The sequence below is a fragment of the Desmodus rotundus genome, chromosome 3 (genome assembly GCF_022682495.2).
Source record: "Desmodus rotundus isolate HL8 chromosome 3, HLdesRot8A.1, whole genome shotgun sequence".
Taxonomy (NCBI): Eukaryota; Metazoa; Chordata; class Mammalia; order Chiroptera; family Phyllostomidae; genus Desmodus; species Desmodus rotundus.
Genome location: NC_071389.1, coordinates 69,135,429 through 69,158,570, shown reverse-complemented (window position 1 = coordinate 69,158,570; position 23,142 = coordinate 69,135,429). Strand labels below are relative to the sequence as shown.

Here is a 23,142-nt window from a genome sequence, read left to right as displayed (position 1 = left end):
GCTTGTGATTTTGTAATAAAAAGGGGGCATTATTTGTGCTTGACCCTCTACATTACTTACTATTTCATATAATATGCTTATGACCTGTCTCCAGAACTACAGTTTAAGCTTCTCAAGGACAAGGATTAATTCTTATTCTTTGACTTCACATACTGCCCAGCAAATCGCTTTAGGTTGACCTTTAATTGATGAACACGAAAAATGAGCAGTTTGGAGGTATGTCCTTGAGAAAGAAAATGAGGGGAGAAAAGCAAAGGAGAAGGGGCACCTATGCATTAACACCTGTTTATGAGAGCTACAGTCAGCCAGTATTTCAAAGGCTTGGAAGACACTGACGCTGTTTTTTTAAAGAAGTGTGTATGGAACTCGCCAACGTGACCGCCCAATGGCTGGGGGGCGAGACCGCGTGAGCAGCTGGAGGCACTGGGTCTAGGTGGAGGTGGCTCTAGCCTGCCCGCTGTCCTATGACCGACAGGGGGAGCTCTGCCCAGCACCGCCCCTCCCTGCCCCGCCCCGCCTCGCGCGCCCCGCGCGTCCCCCAGCCTCCGGGCGCCCCGCCCGCCCCTGGCCGAAGGCCGGTCCTCCGTCGGCTCCTGACCCGCAGCTTACTCGCCGCCCCGCCCCACCAGGCTTCGCCGCGGGACGGGTAACGGTTACGAGGCACTTTCACGCCGCGATTTCTGCTTAGTCATTGTCTTCCAGGAAACGGCTCTCGTTTGGGAGTCAACTCTCCTGCGGCGGCCGCAGCAGCCGGAACCGCATCCACCAGCGCGTCCTTCCCGGGCCACCGCTCCGCTGCCACTACCCGGCCTCTCTCGGGCCCGAGCGCAGGCCGAGGTCCCGCCGCGTGGGGCGGGCAGCCTCGTGCCCAGCTTTTAGGCTTCGGGCACTCTATCTGCGGGGGTTCTTTCTTCCCCGCCTGCGGCCGCATCACCGCCTGGTCCCCTCCGTCGGCCGCTGCCATGGGCACCGACAGCCGCGCGGCGAGGGCGCTCCTGGCGCGGGCCCGCACCCTGCACCTGCAGACAGGGAACCTGCTGAATTGGGGCCGCCTGCGGAAGAAGTGCCCGTCCACGCACAGCGAGGAGGTGAGGGCGGACGAGCGTGGCCCGCGGAGACGCGCAGCTCCCGGGCCAGGCCGCGGCGGGGGGGCCCGGGCCGGGCGGCTCCGAAAGGCCTGGGCGGGCGGGAGATTGGGCTGGCGCGCACCTGGGCTCCGCCCGCGGGAGGAGGCTGGGGCCGCTGTCCGCGCGACTTTGTATCCAATGCCGCTACTGGGGGCAACGGGTCTTTAAAAACTTGGCAGGTGCAACTTCACGCCGAGTGATGCCTCCATTCGTGTGTATGGCTTGTCTCCAAACTCTCAAACGTATCGGATCCCTCTCCCTGGCTAGAGGGTCAGAGGCGGCCAGTACATCGCTCGGTCCCGCCCCACTTCCCACGAAGTGTCCAGGTGAAAAATAGTTTAGAGATTAGTTTTTGAAGAATTCAAGTTAAGTAACATTAGTGGTCATAATCCACTTGGCTTTAGGGTGTTGACAATAGTTTCTCTGTTGTTCTGAGGCAAATGACTAAACACTCAAATTCAACTTTGAAACAAAGTATACTCGTATATTTTTCTTGCCAAAGATTAATCTTAGTTTACTTGCCCAAAAACTAATCACTAGTTTGAAAGTGGCAGAGGTTAATATGGAATCATACACTTGTTACCTAGCTGGTCATTTCTGAGGGTACAATCATTGACGCTGCACAATTAATTGCGGAGATGCCTCAAAGATTGGTGGTATGGGACAATTTCAGTATTAAAAAATAACAATAAGTAAAACTGCAAAAGAGGAGCTCCATGACTTTGGGAAAGTTACTCTGACTTTGTGGCTTTAAAGTTGGATAATGTCTTCATCATCAGGTCGTTGTATTAAAATATATGTGGAAACGTTCTCCATAAACTCACTTATCTCCCTTATTTTCTGGTTCAATCAGAAAGATATTATTTAAATATTTTTTTATTTTTCAGTTATAGTTGACATACAGTATTATTGTTAGTTTCAGGTGTACAACATAGTGATTAGACATTTATGTAAGTTACGAAGTGATCACCCTGATAATTCTAGTAGCCATCTGACACCATACAGATAAAAACAATTCTTGATTAAAAGAAAAAACGTCCTAAATTGTACAACATGATATTATCAGCTGTGTTCCTAGGCAGTTTCTGCTCTTTATATAAGTTGTGGGTGATTATACAGCAGCACAGGGCATCCCTCTGAGTATGGCTAGACCTGCGCAGGTCTGGTGCTGGGAGTGAGTACTCAGCCAGAGATGAGAACTCTTGGTGGTAACTTTAATAGAAATCTGAATCCTGTACCATATTCTGTGTCCAGGTTCCAGCTCAATGTGTATGTCTTGTTTTGTTCAAACCACTCCACTTGGACTGTTCTTCCCAAAGATAAATATTTCTAAATTTAGTTCTAGACCTTTCATTTCCTCCAGTACTTCTGGTTCAGTACACCATTTTGCATGTATATTGATAATATTGGGTGAAAGTTTCTCTTATCTCACTATAACACACTCTAGAGTTGTGACTTTCAGTATTTTTACTGCAAACCCAGTAAGAAATGCATTTATCTTGCATAAAAGTATAATATGAATATGTATATATACTAACCCTTCTTATATACTGTATATTCTGATGTTTTCCTATCCTATTTTAATTTTAAAAACCTTATTTCTTACTACAGTTATGAGTCACATCCCACATTCTTAAAAACATCTTTCATAAGACTAAATCTAGTTTGTGTGGTTTTGGGGAAGTGCAGCATAAAAGGGAAAAACTAAACAAATTAGAAAACATTTGAGGAACACTTGAGATATGGCAGCATATTGTAGGGAAAATAGGCATGTTTTGTTTCCATGTTGAAAAGAACTTTGGAATAAGTGAGGCTTCAAGTTGGGATATGCTACTGAAACAGTTTAACCTCATTGAATAAAGAACCTGAATAAATCACTCATTATTGAGAAAATTTGCACATTGAGTAGAGAGTTGACTTTTCTAAAAGTTTTCTTCTAGTTTTAATATTTCCGTGTTTGTTTTTATTCTGTGATCCCTGCCCAGATGTTTTGATACACTGGAATTTTATGAAATCATATTTTGGTTTTTAAATGCACCAATAAAGGACTGTTTTGCCCAGTTCTTTGTTGTAAGGGTAGTTGACCAGTTGAATCATATGCTATTTTTAAAACTCTTATACAACTGCAGATTTAATGATACACTATGTTACGATGATACTTATCTTCAGTGACCGTGTGTGTTAAGAATGAAGAAAGCAAAGAATGAAAAAGTACAAGGTTAATGTTCAGTCAATACAGATAACATGTAAAAGATTAAAAATCACTAGGTTTGTGATACCGTCAGTGAATTTCTCCTGTTATTGTAACATTGGACTGTTCTATAATTTATCCTGAAATTTTTCACAATCTAATATTAATTAAAGAAATGGTTTCTAGAAGGGGGTGAATACTCAAAAACCAGGAAAGCCTTACGTATGCAAATAAGCCATCCTTTCAAAGGAAAATTTCATTGAATTCTCCCATGATTTGAGCCAAAGCAGTCCTGATAGAATCGGTAACTTCCAGTCCATCCTGCTGCCTCAACTTTGACTAATTTTTAAAAGAATATTGACTTGTTATTCTGTCTGGGATGATTATCAACTAATTTTTATCTCCGGACTTAATTTTGATTATAAATGTATTTTCTGTTATGATAGACCTTGTAATTACAATTCATGTGGGTTATTGTACTGTTGTGGATTGCAAATCTTGACATAGGTGACTCTGAGCTGTTCGACTGATAAACCAGTTGTCCCTTGTAATTATCCGTACTAAGATATGTGTGATAAAGTGTTTATATCAGTTTTTATCATACATGGTCATAGATCAGATAGTTCAGAAGTTTAGTCTGTTATTGCTATTAGGAAAGTGCTTTTGCAACTCAGGGCCTTGCTCGCTTCTAATTACTCATTTGTTTTTTCATTGATCACAGAATGCAGAGCGCTGTGCCCTTGGATATTTGTAAGGCATCGATTTCAAACTGGTGGTGTTGATCATTTGTAGTCATAAGTCAGTGAGTTAGGGAGCAGCACACTTTTTCTAATTAATAGAAGCCATCAGAATACACCTGGCGTGTAGTGAACATAAATACTGTTTTGTAAATTTTTGTTATGTTACATGTATGAAGTCCTCACTATGTGAATGTTTGTGTTACTTTGGACCACTATCAAATAAGTTTGAAGTACACTGACATAAGAGATAAAAGAATATAAACACCTGAATAAATTTATAACAAAATATAATGTTAGTGTAAAAATTTTACTTGTCTATATAAGAAAACATGGAAGACAGGCTGTAAGGGTATCAGGGGTTAGGAAATAACGTATGAACTGGTGTGCGTGTTGACTGCTGTAAGACCATAGAGTGGTTTTCAGACTTCAGAGTCCATATCAATTGTTTGGAATGCTTGTTAAATAAAAGTTCTGCCCTTATGCAGTGATTAAGCAGGTCTATTATGGGGCTCAGGAATTTAAATTTTTAATAAATCCCATAAATCTGATGTAGGAGTTCCTCTGGCCACATTTAGAGAGTCATTGGTTTGTCTTTGAGGAATATAACTTAATGAGTAATATTAATTCTAATCAGGCTGCCTGGGCTTGAACCCATGTTTCTGTATTATAAACTTTACTCTTGAATTTTTTTTGTTTTCTTTATGGATATTTTTATGTCTCAAAAGTTTGCTTAAATTTTTATTGGTATTAGGTGGCCCGGCTAGCTCAGTCAAATTTTTATTGGTACAAAACACTTTAAAAATAATTAAATTACTGCTTTAGGTCATCAACATTTGAGAATTAAAAGTAGGATAAAAACAGATATAAACTTTGTTGAAGAAAACCTTGTAGAACTAAAATTTTGGCTTGTATGTTATTTCCTATTGACATCTTTTTCCTACATATCAAACTAATACATTCTTATCATAGAAATATAGAAAAGTGTATAGAGTATATTAACAGTTTCAAAATGCATTCTTTTTGTAGCTTCGAGATTGTATCCAAAAGACGTTGAATGAATGGAGTTCCCAAATCAGCCCTGATTTGGTCAGGGTGAGTAAAATATGGGTCAAGAAATCGTTTAGTCCAAAGGGAAGGGAAGTAAGCAGGACATTAATTTCCTCAGTTTTAATAGGGAAGTCAAATAGGCAATTAGCATAAACTCCCTGTGGCTGGTTGCTGAGACGGTAGTCTCACTCAGTGGGCTTACGCATAAACCAGAAAATCTAGACTCTTCAACTAGACAAGATACTAGGATTCCCTGTGCTTAATTCCTACCAAAGTGTCCTCACAATGTATTTTGTTCCAGTTTATATTTAGCCTGACAAAAGAATATTATTAAACACTTTTGGTTGGCAAATTGCTTTGATAGAATATCACCCCAATAATATAGCCACTAGAAATAATTTCTAAATGTCGGTTTCTACAGAAACACTAAGGAACTGTGTTTCATTAAATGTCAATGTATGGCTATTACCATAAACGTGAATATACAGAATGCCAGTCTATAAACCTGTCTTTGGGAGCCAACTCAGCCAAAGGCACATAACAAATTACATATAGTATTTTAAAAGAACGGAAGCAGTGTGCTGTACATATTTGTTCCCAAGAGCATCCTGCAAGTGTTATAACTGGCCACTAGACATCTGTTAATTAATGTCTATCTGTCTCTGTTTCTCTGAAAAGACCATTTACTCTATTTCTGCATGACTAGTAAACACTGCACCAGGCATTGTAATATGCTCAAGAATTGTGAGAAAGGCTTCACTGTTTACTTTGTTTTAATATTGTAAATGTGAGTTAACATGTTTCTGATTAACATGTGCTAAATTTTATATTTTTCTCATAAATTATTCATTATGCATTGGAATGACTTTTACATTTTTGTAAGATTTTATTTATTTTATTTCTTAGAGGGGAAGAGAGGGAAAGAAACCATGTGTGGTTGCCTCTCATGCGCCCCCTACGGGAGACCTGGCCCACAACCCAGACATGTGCCCTGACTGGGAATCAGACTGGCGACTCTTTGGTTCACAGGCTGTAGCTCAATCCACTGAGCCACACCAGCCAGGGCATTTTTATTTTATTGTACTCAGAAAAAGTGTTTTGATTTAAAATGTTTGTGATTAATGTAGAACGTTTTTAATGTGTCGTTACCCAGAATGGATAATATTATTTTTCATTGGTTTTTTCCTAAGTAAAATTATCCACTGTACTGGTGGTTCTAATTCCTTACAGGCCTCCCACCCCCCATTTTTTTTGTTTTTTATTTGTCTGTTTGTTTTTACATCATGCATCCCTCTAAATACCTGATCAAAATGACACACTTTTTCTCAGAAAATTCACACACACACACACACACACACACACACACACACAGTCTTACCTGTATTTCAGGGCCTTAGAAACCTTATGAAGCCTATTCTTTACCAGACCTAAGGTAAAGAACCCTGTTATTTTGGGGATTCCCTGCTTCTAAAGGGTGTTAAGGACAGTAGAAAATATATGGCTAATCTGAAATATTTTAATATTTATTGTTAACATCATATGTTTATTATAGGAGTTTCCAGATGTGTTGGAATGTACTGTAGCTCATGCAGTAGAAAAGATAAATCCTGATGAAAGAGAAGAAATGAAAGTTTCTGGTAAAGTCTAGTTTTTCCAATTCATTATGTTTTATGCAGTAGAAGTAATAGTGAAGTTTTGCCAGGCATGGGAATAAGCCTTTCTTTGCTTCTGGTAATGAATGATTAAGTCACTAAGTGTGGGGCATATGAAGATTCTTTGAACGTAATTTTAATGTCAACTCTTGGAGTTATAGGAGGTCAATGTTGGTTACTTCAATGGGGCCACAGTAAAACTTTACCTTGCTATTGTTCACAACCAGTTTTTTGTTTGTTTTGTTTTTTAATCCCCACCCAAGGACATTGTTTTCATTGCTTTTAGAAAGAGAGGAAGGGAGAGAGAGAAACATTGGTTGTTTGCCTCTCGTACACACCCAAACCCAGAATGGACCTGGGAACGTGACCGCCCAGACCAGCCTTTTGGTTACGGGACAGTGCTCCAACCAACTGAGCCTCACCAGCCAGGGCCACGGCTGTTTTTATTAATTTATATTTTGGACTTCAGAGAAGTGGGAAGATTAAGGTGGAGGAAATGGATAGAATAAAGGGAAGTCTGAAGAACATCGTCTACCCAAAGCAGGCATAGGCCTCCCTTCCTGGTGGGACACTGTCAGACAGTAGCTGCGAGGGCCCGGCAGTATAGAAAGGAGTTCGGGCAACAAGTTGCATGAAGAGAAACAAAATACATATTATACCCATTCGACAAATGTGTCAAGTGAGTACTTTCAAGAGATTATGCCAAACCCAAGGTGTGAAAAAATAAGAAGGTGCACTGTTTTTGCACTCAGCTTACGGTCAGCATAGCACGGTGATTAAAGGCTTGAACCTGACTAGACTGAAAGTCCCGGGTGTGCAGATACTGACTTGTACAGTCTTGGGCTAGCCAGTTATTTAATCTCTCTGAAACTCAGTTTCTTTATCTATAAAATGGGGATGCATCTGTTTCACGGGCTTATTTGTAAGTGAGATGAAATTACAAAAGAAGCACTTACCATAGTGCTTGGCACAAAGTTAAGTGCTACTTAGCAATTATTATTACCACTTGTGGTTGTGTTGTGGCTGGTATTATTTGGAGGGAGAATGGACATATAAGATGAGATAGGGCATTGGCTTTTGATTCAGTCATAACTACCATTTGTGGAGTCTTACTTTGTACAAGGCACTGTACGTGGCATTTTTTAAATTTTATTTCTTATAAGTCTCAAATCAATTCTATAAGGTAGGTCTATCCCCGTGGCACAGGTGACATTAAATAACTGGAAAGTTGACATGCAGCCAGTAAGTGGTTGAACCAGGAGTCCATCAGGGTAGGCTTGACTCCAAACCCATTTCTTTCTATTAATTCCACATTGCTATTTGTGTTGAAAAGGAAGTAAAAGCAACATATTCTTTGTGGCTGATTGCAGTTCATCATGGTTTAGATTCATCTTGGAGCTCTTACAAGTAGTCCTCAGTTCCCAGAGGGCTTGATAAGATCAAAGTTCTCCCCATATGAAGAGCTCTCCTCTCTCTACTTACCTTACAGTGCCTCTTCTTTCAGAGAGAAGGGGCCATTTCACACGGCACAAATTCATGGCCAGAGGGACTGTGGTGGGGAGGATTTTTATAGAGTATAATTATGGGAGCTAAGGTTGGACCAAAGTGATGAAGATTGACTCACCTGGTGGAGGAACTGTGCTGGCTTTTAAAAAGAGAAGTAACATGGGGAAAGCAATATTTTAGGAAGATTATCTAGCAATAGAAAGGAAAAGAGAAATAAAAGAAATGTATAAGGAATATTTATTGTATATATTGAATGCCAGGCACTTTATATAGAGTATTTCATTAGCCTGTTTCCTATCCATTCCCCTTTTGAATTTTCTCTCTTCCTGCTCTGCTACTGCTCCATTTATCTATTTGAGTACGCATAGGTTTTTGAATAGTGAATGTACATAAAGTAAATATAGACACATAAAGTTGAGTTGAAATCAAGCTAAAACCAAAATCTTATACATTTAGAAAACTATTCAAAATTTTCCTGGTTAAAGCTGAAGAAAGAAATGCCAATTAATGTGGCCCTATGATGCGGACACCATCCCGCAGTGTCCTTGGCCTTGTGGCTGAGATGAGACAAATTCCCACGGACTACTGAGTCCTGTGGAGGAAAAGGGACAGCAAGGCCACTCTCTCAAGGGGGGACCGCCCCGACCCTTGCCTGGACAGGCTTTTATTGGCTTAATTTGCATAGGAATATAGGATGTATATGGAAAGCTCATCAATCATTGTCAGGCAGTAATAATCAAATAGATAACATTCAGAGAACTCTGAGGGCTTCTTTTGAGTAAGGGTCAGATAGCTAAGGAGCCATTAAACTTTGGGGAAACAAGCTCATTTCAGGCTTGGACCCTTATCATTTAAATTGAGAGTATTAGCAAAGCAGGTTTCACAGGATTTCATGCATTCTTTCTCAGGCCTAATCGCCCTGGGCAACCTGCCCTTTCCAGCACAGGGCCACACCACCTCTGGCATTATTTCTGGCTTAAGTCAGGGAGGGGAAATAAGGCAGCTGTGAGATTAGGAGACTTCTTGCAGACAGAATGAAGACTCAGGCTATGTCAAAGCCAAGGGGCGAGGGTCCATTACCCCCTTTTTCTATAGCCCCCCAAGTCCTTCCCTGAGGGCCCCTTCACAACTGTGCCTGTCTTAGGTCGTCCCTCCCTTGAGGAATCTTACCTGCCATTGGCTAACCGGTCATCCGCCCAGGGCCAAGCAGGGTGAGGTGAAAGGGGGCAGAGGTGGTGCCCCTACAAGGAAGATAAACTTTGTCTCCTAAGTGGCTTCTGGTCCCAAGGTCTTTTTACTCAGCCTTAGTCATGGGGGTTATAGTTTCTGAAACCAGGCAGGATGGTTCCCAACAGTCCTGGGTAGGTATATATTGTACCTACTAAATTAACAAATATATATATATTTTAATAACATTTTTTTATAACATTCTATATTAGGAGAGTAACTGTTAACTTTTAGTGGTCTATTAAAATTTAGAAGGTAAATAAAATAGAACAATACTCAAAAAAGATCACATTTTTTGGCTCATAATTTCATTTCTGGCAATTTGTCCTTGGTAAATGCTTCAGCATAATGTTGAACAAAAAGTTACCAAGATGTTTATGTTAGCATTATATGTGATAACATAAACCTAGAACTAATCATAATGTTCAAAAAGCAAGAAATCATTTAGTAAATTATACCTATCAAAATTACAGATTTATGTTCAGCTGTTAATAATGAGGGTAAAGGGGGGATAAGTGGTGATGGGAGGAGATTGGCTTGGGGTGGTGAACACATAATACAATATACAAATACTGTCTTACAGAACTATACACCTGAAACCTATATAATTTTATATGTCACCCCAATCAATTCAATAAAAAATTTTTAAAATGAGCATGTAAAATCTGGCAAAGGAAATAGACTTCCAGGAAGTCCAGGAAGCTCAGAGAGTCCCAAAGAAGCTGGACCCAAGGAGGAACACACCAAGGCACATCATAATTCCATTACCCAAGATTAACCAGAAGGAGAGAATCTTGGAAGCAGCAAGAGAAAAGGAGACAGTTACCTACAAAGGAGTTCCCATAAGACTGTCAGCTGATTTCTCCAAAGAGACCTTACAGGCAAGAAGGGGCTGGAAAGAAGTATTCCAAGTCAGGAAAGGCAAGGACCTACATCCAAGATTACTGTATCCAGCAAAGCTATCATTTAGAATGGAAGGGAAGATAAAGTGCTTCTCAGATAAGGTCAAGTTAAAGGAGTTCATCACCACCAAGCCCTTATTCTATGAAATGTTAAAGGGACTTATCTAAGAAAAAGAAGATTAAAAAATATATATGAACAGTAAAAGTGACAGCAAACTCACAGTTATTAACAACCACACCTAAAACAAAAACAAAAGCAAACTAAGCCAACAACTAGAACAAGAACAGAACCACAGAAATGGAGATCACACGGAGGATTATCAACAGAGAAGTGGGAGGGGGAGAGAGGGAGGAAAGGTACAGAGAATAAGTAGCATAAATGGTAGGTAGAAAATAGACAGGGGGAGGGTAAGAATAGTATAGGAAATGTAGAAGCCAAAGAACTTATAAGTATGACCCAGGGACATGAACTATATGGGGGGAATGTGGGAGGGAGGGGGTGGGCAGAATGGAGTTGAGTGAAGGGGTGAAAATAGGACAACTGTAATGGCATAATCAATAAATGTATCAAAAAAAAAGAGTACAGGGTACAGAATAATTTAAACAGTACTTGCTTTTGGTGGTGAGACTATTGGCTTTTTTTCAAAGGGTTCTTTCTACTCATTTGTAGGTTTTCCTTATTTCTAAAATAAATACATTACTGTTACAATAAAAATTAAGATAACTAAATACTGCATAGAAATATAAAAAATATTACATGAAGGTAAACCAAATAGAAGTAGAAACAGTGTTAGACCCTATTTTATATGACCAGGAACTAGAAGGCAATGTCTAAATTTTTTTTAAATGATTCTATTTGGAAAGTGGGATTGTGGGGTGTTTTTTTTTTTAGTTTTCTTCTCATTATGAGCAATTTTAATTTAGTCTATATATAGATTTTTAGTTTTGGAGAAAGTAAATAATATGTTCCTTCAATGTTTATAAAATGTACTTTTTGAGTAATAAGTTTCTATATTTATCTTACCTGCCTTCTAACAATGGGTAATTAATTTTTTGTTTGTTTTGACAAACGTATTTGTTGGCAACTAGCATATAATTTAACAATTACAATGGAAATAAACTTTTATGTCTTAAAATGAAAATATAAAATTATGTGACTGGAAAAGAAAAAAATAATTCATTCAGGCTTACCTGTCATGTGAGTATTAGCAGTGTTAACACTGTGTAGTAGAACATTACCCAAATGTGGTAATCAGTTCTGTTCCCTTCGTTCCCTAGCAAAACTGTTCATTGTGGGAGCAAACTCTTCCTCAGCAACCAGAAATGCAGTTGACATGGGTAAGCAAAATTTTGACTTTTTGTCGTGTAATAGACTTTATATTAGTGTAGATATGTTAGTTATATCTTATATTCAGGTCCACATAAAAAAAGGAAATGAGCTGATTCAAATTTTACCTTTTAGAGTTTTGGCCTAATTTCCTAAGGCTTCTATAGAGCCATATTAACTTATGTAAGGTCCTATTTAGGTATGTAAGAGGGATGTGAAAAATGTAACATAATAAAATGTTAACTGTATGTTTGGAGGTGGAAATTCTCCTTAATCATATTCTTAGCCCTTCTAATAATATAGATAAAATACCAAAACAACCACAGCAACAAGCAAGCAAAGCATTTTTTATCTATTTTCAGTGTTTGATTTAGGTTATTGTGGTTTTAACAGTTATTCAGTATTTTTTTCTTTTAAAACATTCCTCCAGTATTTATATATTTTGAACACTTAAATAATTAGCTCCTTCATATAACTGTTGAATGAACAATAATCCCTGAAATACACCACTCAAATTATTTTTATAGGAACTAAGAAATCATCTACCTCCATAAATATAGATTAAGACCATGCGTTCAGTTTGTCAGAGTCCCAAGCTTATTTTTTGCTATGACTACCAATTGGGGAATATTAGGTCAGAATTCTTGTGATCATCTATATGAGATACTAGTAGAAATAGAGAAGACAATGTTATGAAGATAAGGAAGCCACCAAAAGCTCTTGGGGCCTAGGAAACAAGGCGGCCTGCTCTCCCAGAAACAGGAACCTACAGTAGCTGTGGGTTCCCTAGGAAGAGGCAGGTCAAAGACACCCACTTCTCTACCACACAGACCAAGTGGATGAACGGACACACACTTTTTTGAAAGGTGGAAATATTCTTAGTAACAAATACATTAGGAAACAGTAAAGTAATCTGTTCTATAGGAAGTTAGTGACTGTATGGACAGAATTCAGTGGGATACTTGAAGGGCGTTAGAAATACTTGTTTTTATTATGAAACAAACATCTCTGCTCTTTGTGTTTTCCTTCACACCAGCCTGTTCAGTCCTTGGAGTCGCACAGCTGGATTCTGTGATTATTGCTTCGCCTCCTACTGAAGATGGAGTTAATCTTTCCTTGCAGCATTTGCAGCCTTACTGGGAGGAATTAGAAAACTTAGTTCAGAGTAAAAAGATTGTTGCTATAGGTACCTCGGATCTAGACAAAACACAGTTGGAGCAGCTGTATCAGTGGGCCCAGGTAAAGGACCGCGGGATCACCCGCACTCCGGGGAGGCCCGTCTTTCACCGTCTTTGCCATATGCTTTTGAGCATCACTCACATAGTGGGATGCACTCGCTGTGGGGTGACTATTCCGCATGGGGAAGTTTTGAGGCAGGCTTTATATACGGCATTGAATTTTTTTCTCAATATATGTCTAATTGAACTTATTATTAATCTCATTTATAATGAATAACAAAAACACTAGAAAATGTGTATCAGAGCATTCATAGCCAAATGAATTATGTCTGTTTCCTTTAGTTTTACTTATGTGATAAAAATATTACATTTTTCTTCACATATTGTTGGGCCATGGTTCTAATTTCCTAACTAAGGGGATATCATCTATAACAAATATTTTGCTGACTTATTTAAAGATATATAAGACTTAGTTCATACAACTTGACAATGGAGTGGGCATCATAGATTAATCCCCACCACTGTCTGGCCTAATAATGTACAAATTATTAGGGAGGTTGCGTACTAGTATTTTTTCTTCACTCTCTGTGTCCCTCTTTATTCCCTGTACTTCATCCACAGCCTGTCCGTTACAGAGCTTCTGTTTCTAATGGACAGGAAGGCCCCAGAGAAAGTGTTGTCTCTTCTCCCTTTGACTTGGTGGTAGCTGGAATGTGGCTAAGATCCTGCTGGCGAGACTGGGGTGATCCAGAATGGACCTATAAATTAACCAGAGGAGCTATTAGAAATTATGTAATTCTTGTCTCTTTCAAAATGTGTCTGATTAATAACCATATTCTATGTTTTAACATTAAATGCACTTATCACTTGCATTTGATCCTCTACCTTTAAGGCATATTCCGTCTGTAGTTGGAACCAGCACACTTAGAATCAGGCTGGTTTTGAGGCAGATGTGTTAGATTGAAGGTTTTAGCGGGATCCTTTTTTTTTCCCTTACCCCAAAACATGCTTATTGATTGTATAGAAAGGGGAAGGGATGGAGAGAAACATTGATTGGTTGTCTCATATGTGCCCAACTGGGGCCTGAAGCCACAACCTAGGCATGTGGACCAGGAGCCAAACCCGCACCTTTTGGTTTACAGGACGACGCTCCAACCAACGGAGCCACACTGGCCAGGGCTAGCAGGATACTTTTTAATAGTGTGGCACTATATTAGGTTTTCCCCTCCTAGAGCTAGTTTTCCTTTCCCTGTTACTACTAACATAGATATACTCATGTAAAAAGTATTTTATAAACTTTAAGCAATATAGAATGTGATATTTCATATTTTCGAAAATTGAGTCTTGTATTACCATTTACTTTTAGTAGTTCTTAATTTAGTGGAGATACCATGATTTTTTTTTCCACTTCTAGGTAAAACCAAACAGTAACCAAGTTAATCTTGCCTCCTGCTGTGTGATGCCACCCGATTTGACTGCGTTTGCTAAACAATTTGACATACAGCTGTTGACTCATAATGATCCAAAAGGTAAGACAGATTCTTACTTGTAGAATTTGATCATGAGCTTTTATCTTACAAGAAGTACTTGTTAAAATTGAATTTCTAGTCGTGTACAGTGATAAATGCACACTGCTGTTACCTAGAACCATTCTTCATGGTTAGTGTAAAACATATATGCCTTTGTTTTAGGTTCAGAGAGGTTTGGTTTTGTCTTCTTGCCAGTGAGGGAGAAGTGCAGGCGTTGTTTCCTGAACCTCGGCCTGTTGAGATTTATAAATATTAAGGTACACAGAAAAGGTCTTTTAAGATATTCTAAATAGTGTCATATATAATCTTCTCAAGTACAGCAAAGATTGCACCAAAGAACCACTTCTACTAATCGAAGAGTATAAATATCTGGAAATAGAGGCAGATAAAATTTAATTTAAAACTTGAGCATCATAGGATTAGTAATTGAATAGGTATTTTATTAATCATTTCTATCAGGACATATATGTTTGGTGCTAATTAGAAACATCTTATTAATGAGAGTGGCTGTCTGCCTCCTATAGAGTAATTTTTTGTCAACTTTTACAGGACTAAGAAAGCTGAGAAGAGATCTTACACTTTATACTGTTTATTACTCTTTTCCATTCTCATCTCCTCACCATTTCATAGGGAGAGGAGGAGGCATTTCACTTACTAAATGCACAGGCTCTATGAAACAGTATTTTTGGTATAGTTTTAAGTGAGAACTGTCTTGTGATAGTTTTAAATCTCCATATTGGAGGAAATTTTATTTTATAGATGATTCCTGGAGAAAAAATTCAACTTTTATTTCCATCTAAAAAGATAGCATTATATTAGTGGTTAGATTTAGTTTCTTTAGGATGCTTATGGATAACCTCTTCAGACTTTATGCCAGGGGCCCCCGACCCCCAGGCGGAGGACCAGCACCAGTGTGTTAGGGACCCGGCCACCAGCAAAGCTCGCCTGGGCTCCACCTCCTGTCCCCCCCCCCCCCGCCATCCATCTGCCGCAGCTCCCCGCCCCGTCCACGTCTTCCATGAAACCGATCCCTGGTACCAAAAAGGTTGGGGACCACTGCTTTATACTATTATATTAGCCATCAGCCCCATTCTCATTTTTCACTGTTTTGGAGGAGGAGGAGGAAGACTTTTAATAGTTTTGTTCCTCAGATGCCAGACATGTTAAGTGCCTCAGAGATTACCTGTAATCTTCACAACAACTGAAACTAGGCATTTTATTGATGAGGAAATAGAGCCTGGGAGTTTAAGAAACTACCCAAGGCCACTCAACTGGCATAGGGCAAAGTCTGAACTGGGACCTAGGTCCTGGCTGAATGTGGAGCCTTTCTCCACTATGCTGTTCTGTTTCTCTGATTAGTCCTGCATAGTGTACAGATTCATTTTTTTAAGTCATTTTAGTGAAAATTTAATGAAGAATTGCTGTTGCTAATTTATTCTGTAACATAAACCCTTTAAATTTTAACCTTGTATATGTTGGTAATATTCTATCAACTTCCCTGTTCACTGTGGATTAGGGGCTCTTCCAACAGTGAGCATTACCAATAGCAGTTGTTACCAGCAGCTGGCAATGAGCCTATACACCCACCTAACTCCACTTGAAAAAAAATAAACAACTCCATACTCTTCCCAGGAGGAAAGAAAATAGGAGAAGGCTAATGCATCTAGTATGTGACCTAAATGTTGGCATGTGGATTATATGCTAAACATCACATAACTGATAGTAAAATATAGTGCATATGTAGATGAGATGAGGAATTTAATCCTTTTTTGTATGTTTTTGTTGTACTGATGTAATTTAACACTTGGATGTTGTTTTAATTTTAATTCTAAACCCTTTGATTAGAATTTGTAGGTTAATTCTGCATATGCCATTAATGAGTTTTCATACACTTTGATCTATAAGTGAAGCGATTCTTATAAGATTTGTTGTGTTTACTGATTCTAAGGAGTTAATGAATAGCATACTTCTTTGGTTTTGTGGTGTTGATATAAGAAACGTCCAAACCCGTAGAGAATTTTTACAAGTTTATTTGAGAAAAACTTATGCCAATGCCAGGGAGCAAGATCTCAAATACTCCTGAGAACGACAGCTTGCAGCTTCTCTTCCACATTTGGGGTTAAGGAGGGAGCGTAAGAGAGTACAGAACAGTGGGAGAAAGCAGGGTGGGTTTGGACTGCAGGGTAGGTGACAAGATTACGTGCCCTCTTGAGGGAGGTTGGGCTTCCAAGGGTCTGAAATAGAGGCATTTCAAAGGTGTGTTAACCTGGATGCACAAATACAATGGACAGGGCTTGCGTAAGGCAAAAATAAACTTTTCACTGAAGAAGTTACATGCCTGGGACGTGACTACCCACCATGACCTGCCCAGTTAGGAATTTATGAGCTTTTACCTCGCCCTGTGAGGTTACCTTTAGTTAGATTTATTACAGGGCCCCTTTTTTGTCCACAGTGTCCAATGATTTTATAAGTCATCAAGTTATAAAACATTTAACTGTGCTTGTCATCTAAAATAGAATTTTGTTTGTAAACCCTCTGAAGCCCTACCTCTGTTCTGAACTAGCCTTATTCCTCAGGAAGCATTTATTTGCCATTACTCTCTGTCCTAGAAGTTGTGGTAATAGTTTAACTACAGTCAGAATAAAATTGTGAAGTAGGATCTTTCCCTTTATTATTTGCTTTACCCCTCCCCCCACTCCCATTAAATCTAATCTGTATTCTGCCTTCTTCCCTCAAGATCCTCTTCAAGACTATCTGATAAACAAATCCATGTTAATGTTACTTTTCCAAAGAGACATTTGCATTCTGTTTAAGAAAATAGTTACGAGCTGTGTGATATTGATTAAGTTATCCAACCTCTCTGCCTTGGTGTCCCCCTGTGAAGGGGGACAGTATCACCTATCTCATGGGGTCAACATGTGGACTCAGTGAGTTAACGCATGTAAAGTACTCAGAAAGGCGCCTGGCACAGAACAATAGGTAACATTTACTGAGAGTTTACCATTGATGCTATTCAAATATCACAGCAGTTCATTTGGGACGAGCAGGTCCTTTAGTGCTCCCGAGTCGTGGTGGTCACCTAATACCTAACTGTACGGTTGGTTCTGACCCCGGTGGAATCTTCTCGTATTGATTGATTGATTGATTCAACAGACACCTCCTATGTGCCAGGCATTTGTTTCTAAGGTACTAGACGTATAGAACCATTGGACAAATCCCAACCCTCACGGAATTTATTTTCTAATGGGAGGAGACAAATAATATAAATGTTAAATGTGATACATAACGGGATATGCTATGGAGAAAAGTTGGCTGAGGGAGACGAGTGCCCAGGTTGGTGGTGGTGGTTCTGTATTAGGTGGTCGGGGAGGCCTCCCTGCTCAGTTGATGGTAATCAGGGACCAGCCAGAAGGGAGAGAACCCTGTGAGTGTCTGGAAACAGAGTGTTTAGGAAAGAGGGAGCCACTGATGCAAAGCCCCCAGGTGTGAATATGCTTGAGGATTCCAGGATACAGCTCTGTGTCTCTGGAGAAGAGGAAGTGAGGAGGGGTGGTACATCAGAGCAGTAGTACAGGGTTTGGATATGAATGTGGAATTAGAAGGTAGTGATTTCTTCAAAGAGATGCAAATGAAAAGATATCCATTAGCAAAGATTCTTTAAATGATTGCTGGTGCTCTTGAGGATGGGGTAGGATTTTCACATTATCAGCTGCTGGTGGAAGTGTAAAGGATGGCCTTTCTGGAAAGCAACTGGCAACATGTTATGTATCTAGTCTTCAAAATATACTTGTACATTGGCCTTGTCATTCCATAGCCAGGAATGCATTTTAAGAATGTTCATTATAGCATTATTTTTATTAGCAAAATATTAGGAAAAAACCCTAAATTTTTGGCCAATAATAAAGAAATGTATAAATTATGGTATCTGTATAATGTAATATCGGGGAGATTATTAAAAATGATGCTTCCATGAAATATTTAACTTCATGGGAAATATTCAGAAGTGGAAAAAATAAGTAAATGAGGCTATACCTGCAGGATGATTTTTAGTTTTTAAGATACTGAGATAGAGACGTATAGGGAAAAAGTTGGGGAAAATACCTGGCAGCAGAAACGGTCTGTCTCCGGTTGATAGGATAATGAGTAACTGGTTTTTTCTTCTTTCTATTGTACTTTCCTGTATCTTCCCTAGCATTAGAATCACCTGGAGAGCTTCAAAAAATACAAATATCCAGGCTCCGTTTACTGGAAGTTGTGAATGAAATAGTCTGAGGTACAGGTACGGGTCCTTTGTGAACTGCCGGGTCTTTCTGACATTCCGGTTCGGTTTCACAGCACACGCTGAAGATAAGCGTATTTTAGATTCAGTTTTGAGGTGTTTTGTTGTGTTTAAATGCTTACCTCCATAGTAAAGGGCTTTTGTTTTCGAATTTAACTCTGGGTTTTTATTTATTGTTGTTTGTTTGTTTTAAGAACTGCTTTCTGAAGCAAGTTTCCAAGAAGCTCTTCAGGAAAGCATCCCCGGCATTCCAGCACAGGAGTGGGTGCCGCTGTGGCTGCTGCGCTACTCAGTCATTGTTAAAAGCAGAGGAATCATCAAATCCAAAGGCTACATCTTACAAGCTAAAAGGAGAGGTTCTTAACTATGACTTCGGGTCATATCCTACTGACTTGGATTTTCCTTGAGTGTAAGATACAGTTGAGATGTGTGCAGGTCTAATTACTGCGTTGTCGTTGAGGCTGACATTCTTTAGTTACGTATTTGACATGTTACCTGTCAAGTTTCAAACACTTCTCTCGCCTCCTATCAGTTCACTCACATGAACCTCTGTATTGTTTTCATTAAACTATTGTTTTCTAATTGAAATTATCTAGAAAGAAAATATTTGCAATATATTTTTCCTTTATTTTTATGACTAACAGAAATCAAGAAAATGTGTCGTTAGATATATTTTGGCCTAGGCATCAGGGTAATGTACATACGTATTTTTTATTTCCAAAATATTCATGGCTTCCTACTCTATAGTATAACTAAGCAATTTGGTTACAATTGTTAAAACTGAAATACTGGCAGATATTTTTCCTTGTGTTAAGATGATTATATCTCAGAGTAACTGGAGTAGCTGAGATCTACTAGTAGTATAAATAAAATTCATTTCTTCGGTATATGGATAGAAACAAATTTTTTTATTTGTTTACTTAGTAACTTAATAACCTTGCTTGCAGTTTAGGTATAATGATTTAACCTTGTATTCTTGTGCCATATTTTCTCTTGCTATTATTTAGAAAGACAAACCAAAGTAAATCTAAAAAGGAGACTAGAAACTTCAAAATTATTGTTTGGGGGTTTTATACAAGCAACTATTATCACCTTCAGATTCTTTTTAATTCTTGATTCATCCTTGATATTTTGCTATTCATTCAAGAATATCTAATAATTGTTGAGCACTTACCATGTGCTGGGCACTGTGGGCTCTGGAGAGAGGAGGGGGCCTGGGGATTAAGAATTAGTTGTTAAATACATAGTATCTGTTCCCCACGAATAACTGACTGCAAGGAACCACAAGCCAGAAGAGGGTGCAAAAGTCTTTAATTTACAGCCAATGTCATCTATTTAAATTAGTTTGTTTGAGATACAGTCTTAATTCTTTAAAAGCAAAACAATATAATCAAAACTTTAGAGCTAGAAGAGACTATACATCATTTGGTATAACTCCTCATTAGTTTAAGAACCAGAAAATAGCAAATAAATCATCTGTGGCCCATTGAAATATACTATACATCTCCTTAATTCTATAAATTTTAAAAGTTCTTTAAAAATCTCTTGCATCTCAATCAATACTTTTTAACCATGTATTTTAATATATGGTTTATAAAACTATATGTATATATAAACTAATATATAAAACTAATTTGCCCAAGTTTTTTCAACTTAGGGAAAAGACCTGTGGTTACACATTCAAAGTAAGTACACTAGATGCTTTTTCTATCATAAATCAGGTTTCATGGTTTCATGGTTGTATAATTTGATCATTAGAATTATGTTAAATCAGAGACTTACCTGCTAAACTTGTTTAGACTTTAAGCTTCCTAAAGCCTTAGATAGCCTTTATATTAATTGTAAGTAATGTTATTAAATGTATATAGTTAACTTTTTTATTTGGAAATGTACAACATTTGTCATATAAAATAAGTCTTTAAACAAATGCTCATTTTAATTTAAGCTTCTATACAGTGAGTTGGTGGAGGTATTTTAAGAAGGAAATTTCATATCACAATTATTGTTGTTTTTTAAACCCTGGACTTAAAAAAATAGATTGTTTGAAGGATTATTTTAAAAATGGGGGGGAAAATTATGTTGCTAGTGTATCCAACCGTAAAAGAAGCTTTTCTGTGTTCTTATTTCCCCCCCACTCCTAATGAAGATTATAGATTCATTTTGTGTAGGGGATCATGTATGGAATTTTTAAATGAGCTTTTGTTTATTTCACTTATGTACTTTTAATTTCTATTATCGAATAACCATTTTTTTAAAACTCATTTTTAAGGCTTTATAATTGTCCAAGCTGATGTTGACATCTTTGTGTGTGTGGGTATGAACTATCAGAAAATAGTGGATACTCTTCAGATATTTAAGAACTTAATGTTTAAAAAGCCATAAAATAAAGAACAGTAATACTACCAAATAATTGCTTCGAGCTGAGAGCTAACTTGTCAATAGTGTCTACAACAAATGTTTCCTAGGGAGATGCATCTCCAGTGGACCAAGGTAGAAAGAACTTATGTAATTGTTTGTTTTTTCAGTAAAACATGGGAAAAAACCTGCAGCTGATTATTACATTTCCAAAACACACTGGAGCCTTATTTAACAAAATGTACTGTAACTTGGAATCTGTTCTGTGATAAGTATATCTTGAATTCTCAACCAAGAAACTGTAGTCAGTCACCAGAAGGACCAAGGTATCTTCTAAAATATGTTCATGTGGTATAAATTCTGAAGCCCTCCTGTGCCAGTAAGCTAGTCGAGTATTCATTTAGGGATAACCCAAGCTAGAGCCTGAGTCACAGATAATAGCTAATAATTTTTCCATTCTCAAAAATGATAAAACAGCTAGGTGTGAAATGGAAAATGAAGTCATTCTATTCTGAACAAACAGTTCAGACTTTTCCCTGCCAGAGCCAAGTAGTAATTGAAATAGAATCTCGATTTTCAGTGATGAAAGGTCTAAGGCTCGTTTGATTATATGTCTTTCCAGAAAAGATTTTCTAATATTTCCACCCAGCATTTTCAGTATTTGGGAATGTACGTGATTGGTATATTTATCATATATTGGCTGACAGTTCATCTCTGCCAATTGTACATTTAGAGAAATTGGAAGTTGTTTTCATCAGAATTTAAACTATTTGTTTTTACACTCAAATATATCAACTGATATATTATGATTCCAAACCCATTTTTTTAAAGTTAACTGCCTAATGTACCAGAACTTGTACCTGTCATTTTCCCATAAAGTTGGTGATGGGTTATGTCAGTTTTATTTCTGAAAATAGGAAGTATAGCTTTTCCCTACCAGATAATTCAACTGGTATGTGTCTGTAGTGATGCATTATAAAATACAGGCAAAATATAAAACATTATTAACATTTATAAAATTTTAAATTTTACTTATGAATTTAATTAAAGTATGAGTATATTTGAGTTGTTTCAACAGTTCAAAGCATCCTGAAACATTGTGGTTTTGAACTGTTGGAACTCAAACTGAGTATAATTTAAAAATAAATTATGAATAATTTTTAAATAAAAAAGCCATAAAGCTATTCATGCATTCATTCAACAGATATATCAGATGCTTACTGTGTGACAGGCACTGTGCAGGGTATTTGCAGAGAGACACAGAAATGAAAAGACAAACTCTGTCTTCAAGGAGCATGTAGTGTATTTGGTGGGGGGAGATCTGTACGAGAACCAGAGCAATAAAAAGCTGCATCTGTTAATAATAGCTATGGTGAGAAGGGATTGGGATATGCGGAAGGAAATGGGGCTTGGAAGTACTATTCTTAGAAGACTAATGAAGAAACCAGCCTTAGGGCTGGATCAGAGGAAGAAGTGTGGGTGGGCATTCTGCCCAGAGGCCCTTTTTGCCTGGTTTGTAAATATGCTTTTATTGAATGATGAACAGTTTATATATATATAAACTTCAGAAATTCAGAGAAAACACTTTCTTCAAGAGCTTCTGCTTACCAAATAGAAAGGAATGACTTCTGTTGAGACGAGCGTAGGCAAGTTGGAAAAGTCACGTTTCATAAAAGAGACTAAAGCTTGCCCAAATCCCCTAAATGTATCAGGATATAGCTTTAAGTAGTTTCACTATCAGAAAAGTCACCTTAATATGTATCCCTCAGCAGTGAATAAATGTATAAAATGTCATACAAGATTTCTGTGTTGACTCGTTATTTTAAGAAGGTTCGAGTTTTACAATACATTTTACTTATTTTGACTCTGCTGTTTTCCCTGTTTCTTTGCTCATGGTTGATTCTTGCATCCTGCTCCATTTATGTTCACTTTTTTCTTGCTTAAGTATGTCCTTAGTAATTACCAAAGGTCTTTGAGCAGTAAACTTTTAGGTCCTGTTTGTCTGAAAATGCCTTTATTTTGTTCTCAATTTTAAATGATCATTGACACTATAGAATTCTAGGTTTCCAAATACTTTCCTTC

General features: G+C 38.1%; 1 protein-coding gene across 2 annotated transcripts; it reads left to right on the top strand.

The window, feature by feature from the left end:
- Positions 1–544: 544 nt before the first annotated feature.
- GCLM (glutamate-cysteine ligase modifier subunit) lies at positions 545–22,859 on the top strand. Of its 2 annotated transcripts, none has more exons than XM_053920599.2 (7): positions 545–1,088; positions 5,085–5,150; positions 6,658–6,742; positions 11,671–11,730; positions 12,756–12,958; positions 14,312–14,426; positions 18,619–18,852. In XM_053920599.2, the coding sequence occupies exons 1-7, from the start codon at positions 963–965 to the stop codon at positions 18,696–18,698; spliced, it is 735 nt and encodes a 244-aa protein (XP_053776574.1). In that variant the 5' UTR covers positions 545–962; the 3' UTR covers positions 18,699–18,852. The 2 variants fall into 2 exon arrangements, with proteins under 2 accessions (XP_053776574.1, XP_024421303.1); XM_024565535.4 differs by lacking the exon at positions 18,619–18,852 and adding an exon at positions 18,900–22,859 and having other exon boundaries at positions 547–1,088.
- The last annotated feature ends 283 nt before the right edge of the window (positions 22,860–23,142 follow it).

Bases quoted from the DNA above. Each gene is read 5' to 3' on its own strand.
- GCLM (XM_024565535.4), top strand. From the start codon at position 963: ATGGGCACCGACAGCCGCGCGGCGAGGGCGCTCCTGGCGCGGGCCCGC. The intron at 6,743-11,670 runs GTAAAGTCTAGT...TTCGTTCCCTAG, and splicing joins AGAAGAAATGAAAGTTTCTG to CAAAACTGTTCATTGTGGGA. The intron at 14,427-18,899 runs GTAAGACAGATT...GTTTGTTTTAAG, and splicing joins GACTCATAATGATCCAAAAG to AACTGCTTTCTGAAGCAAGT.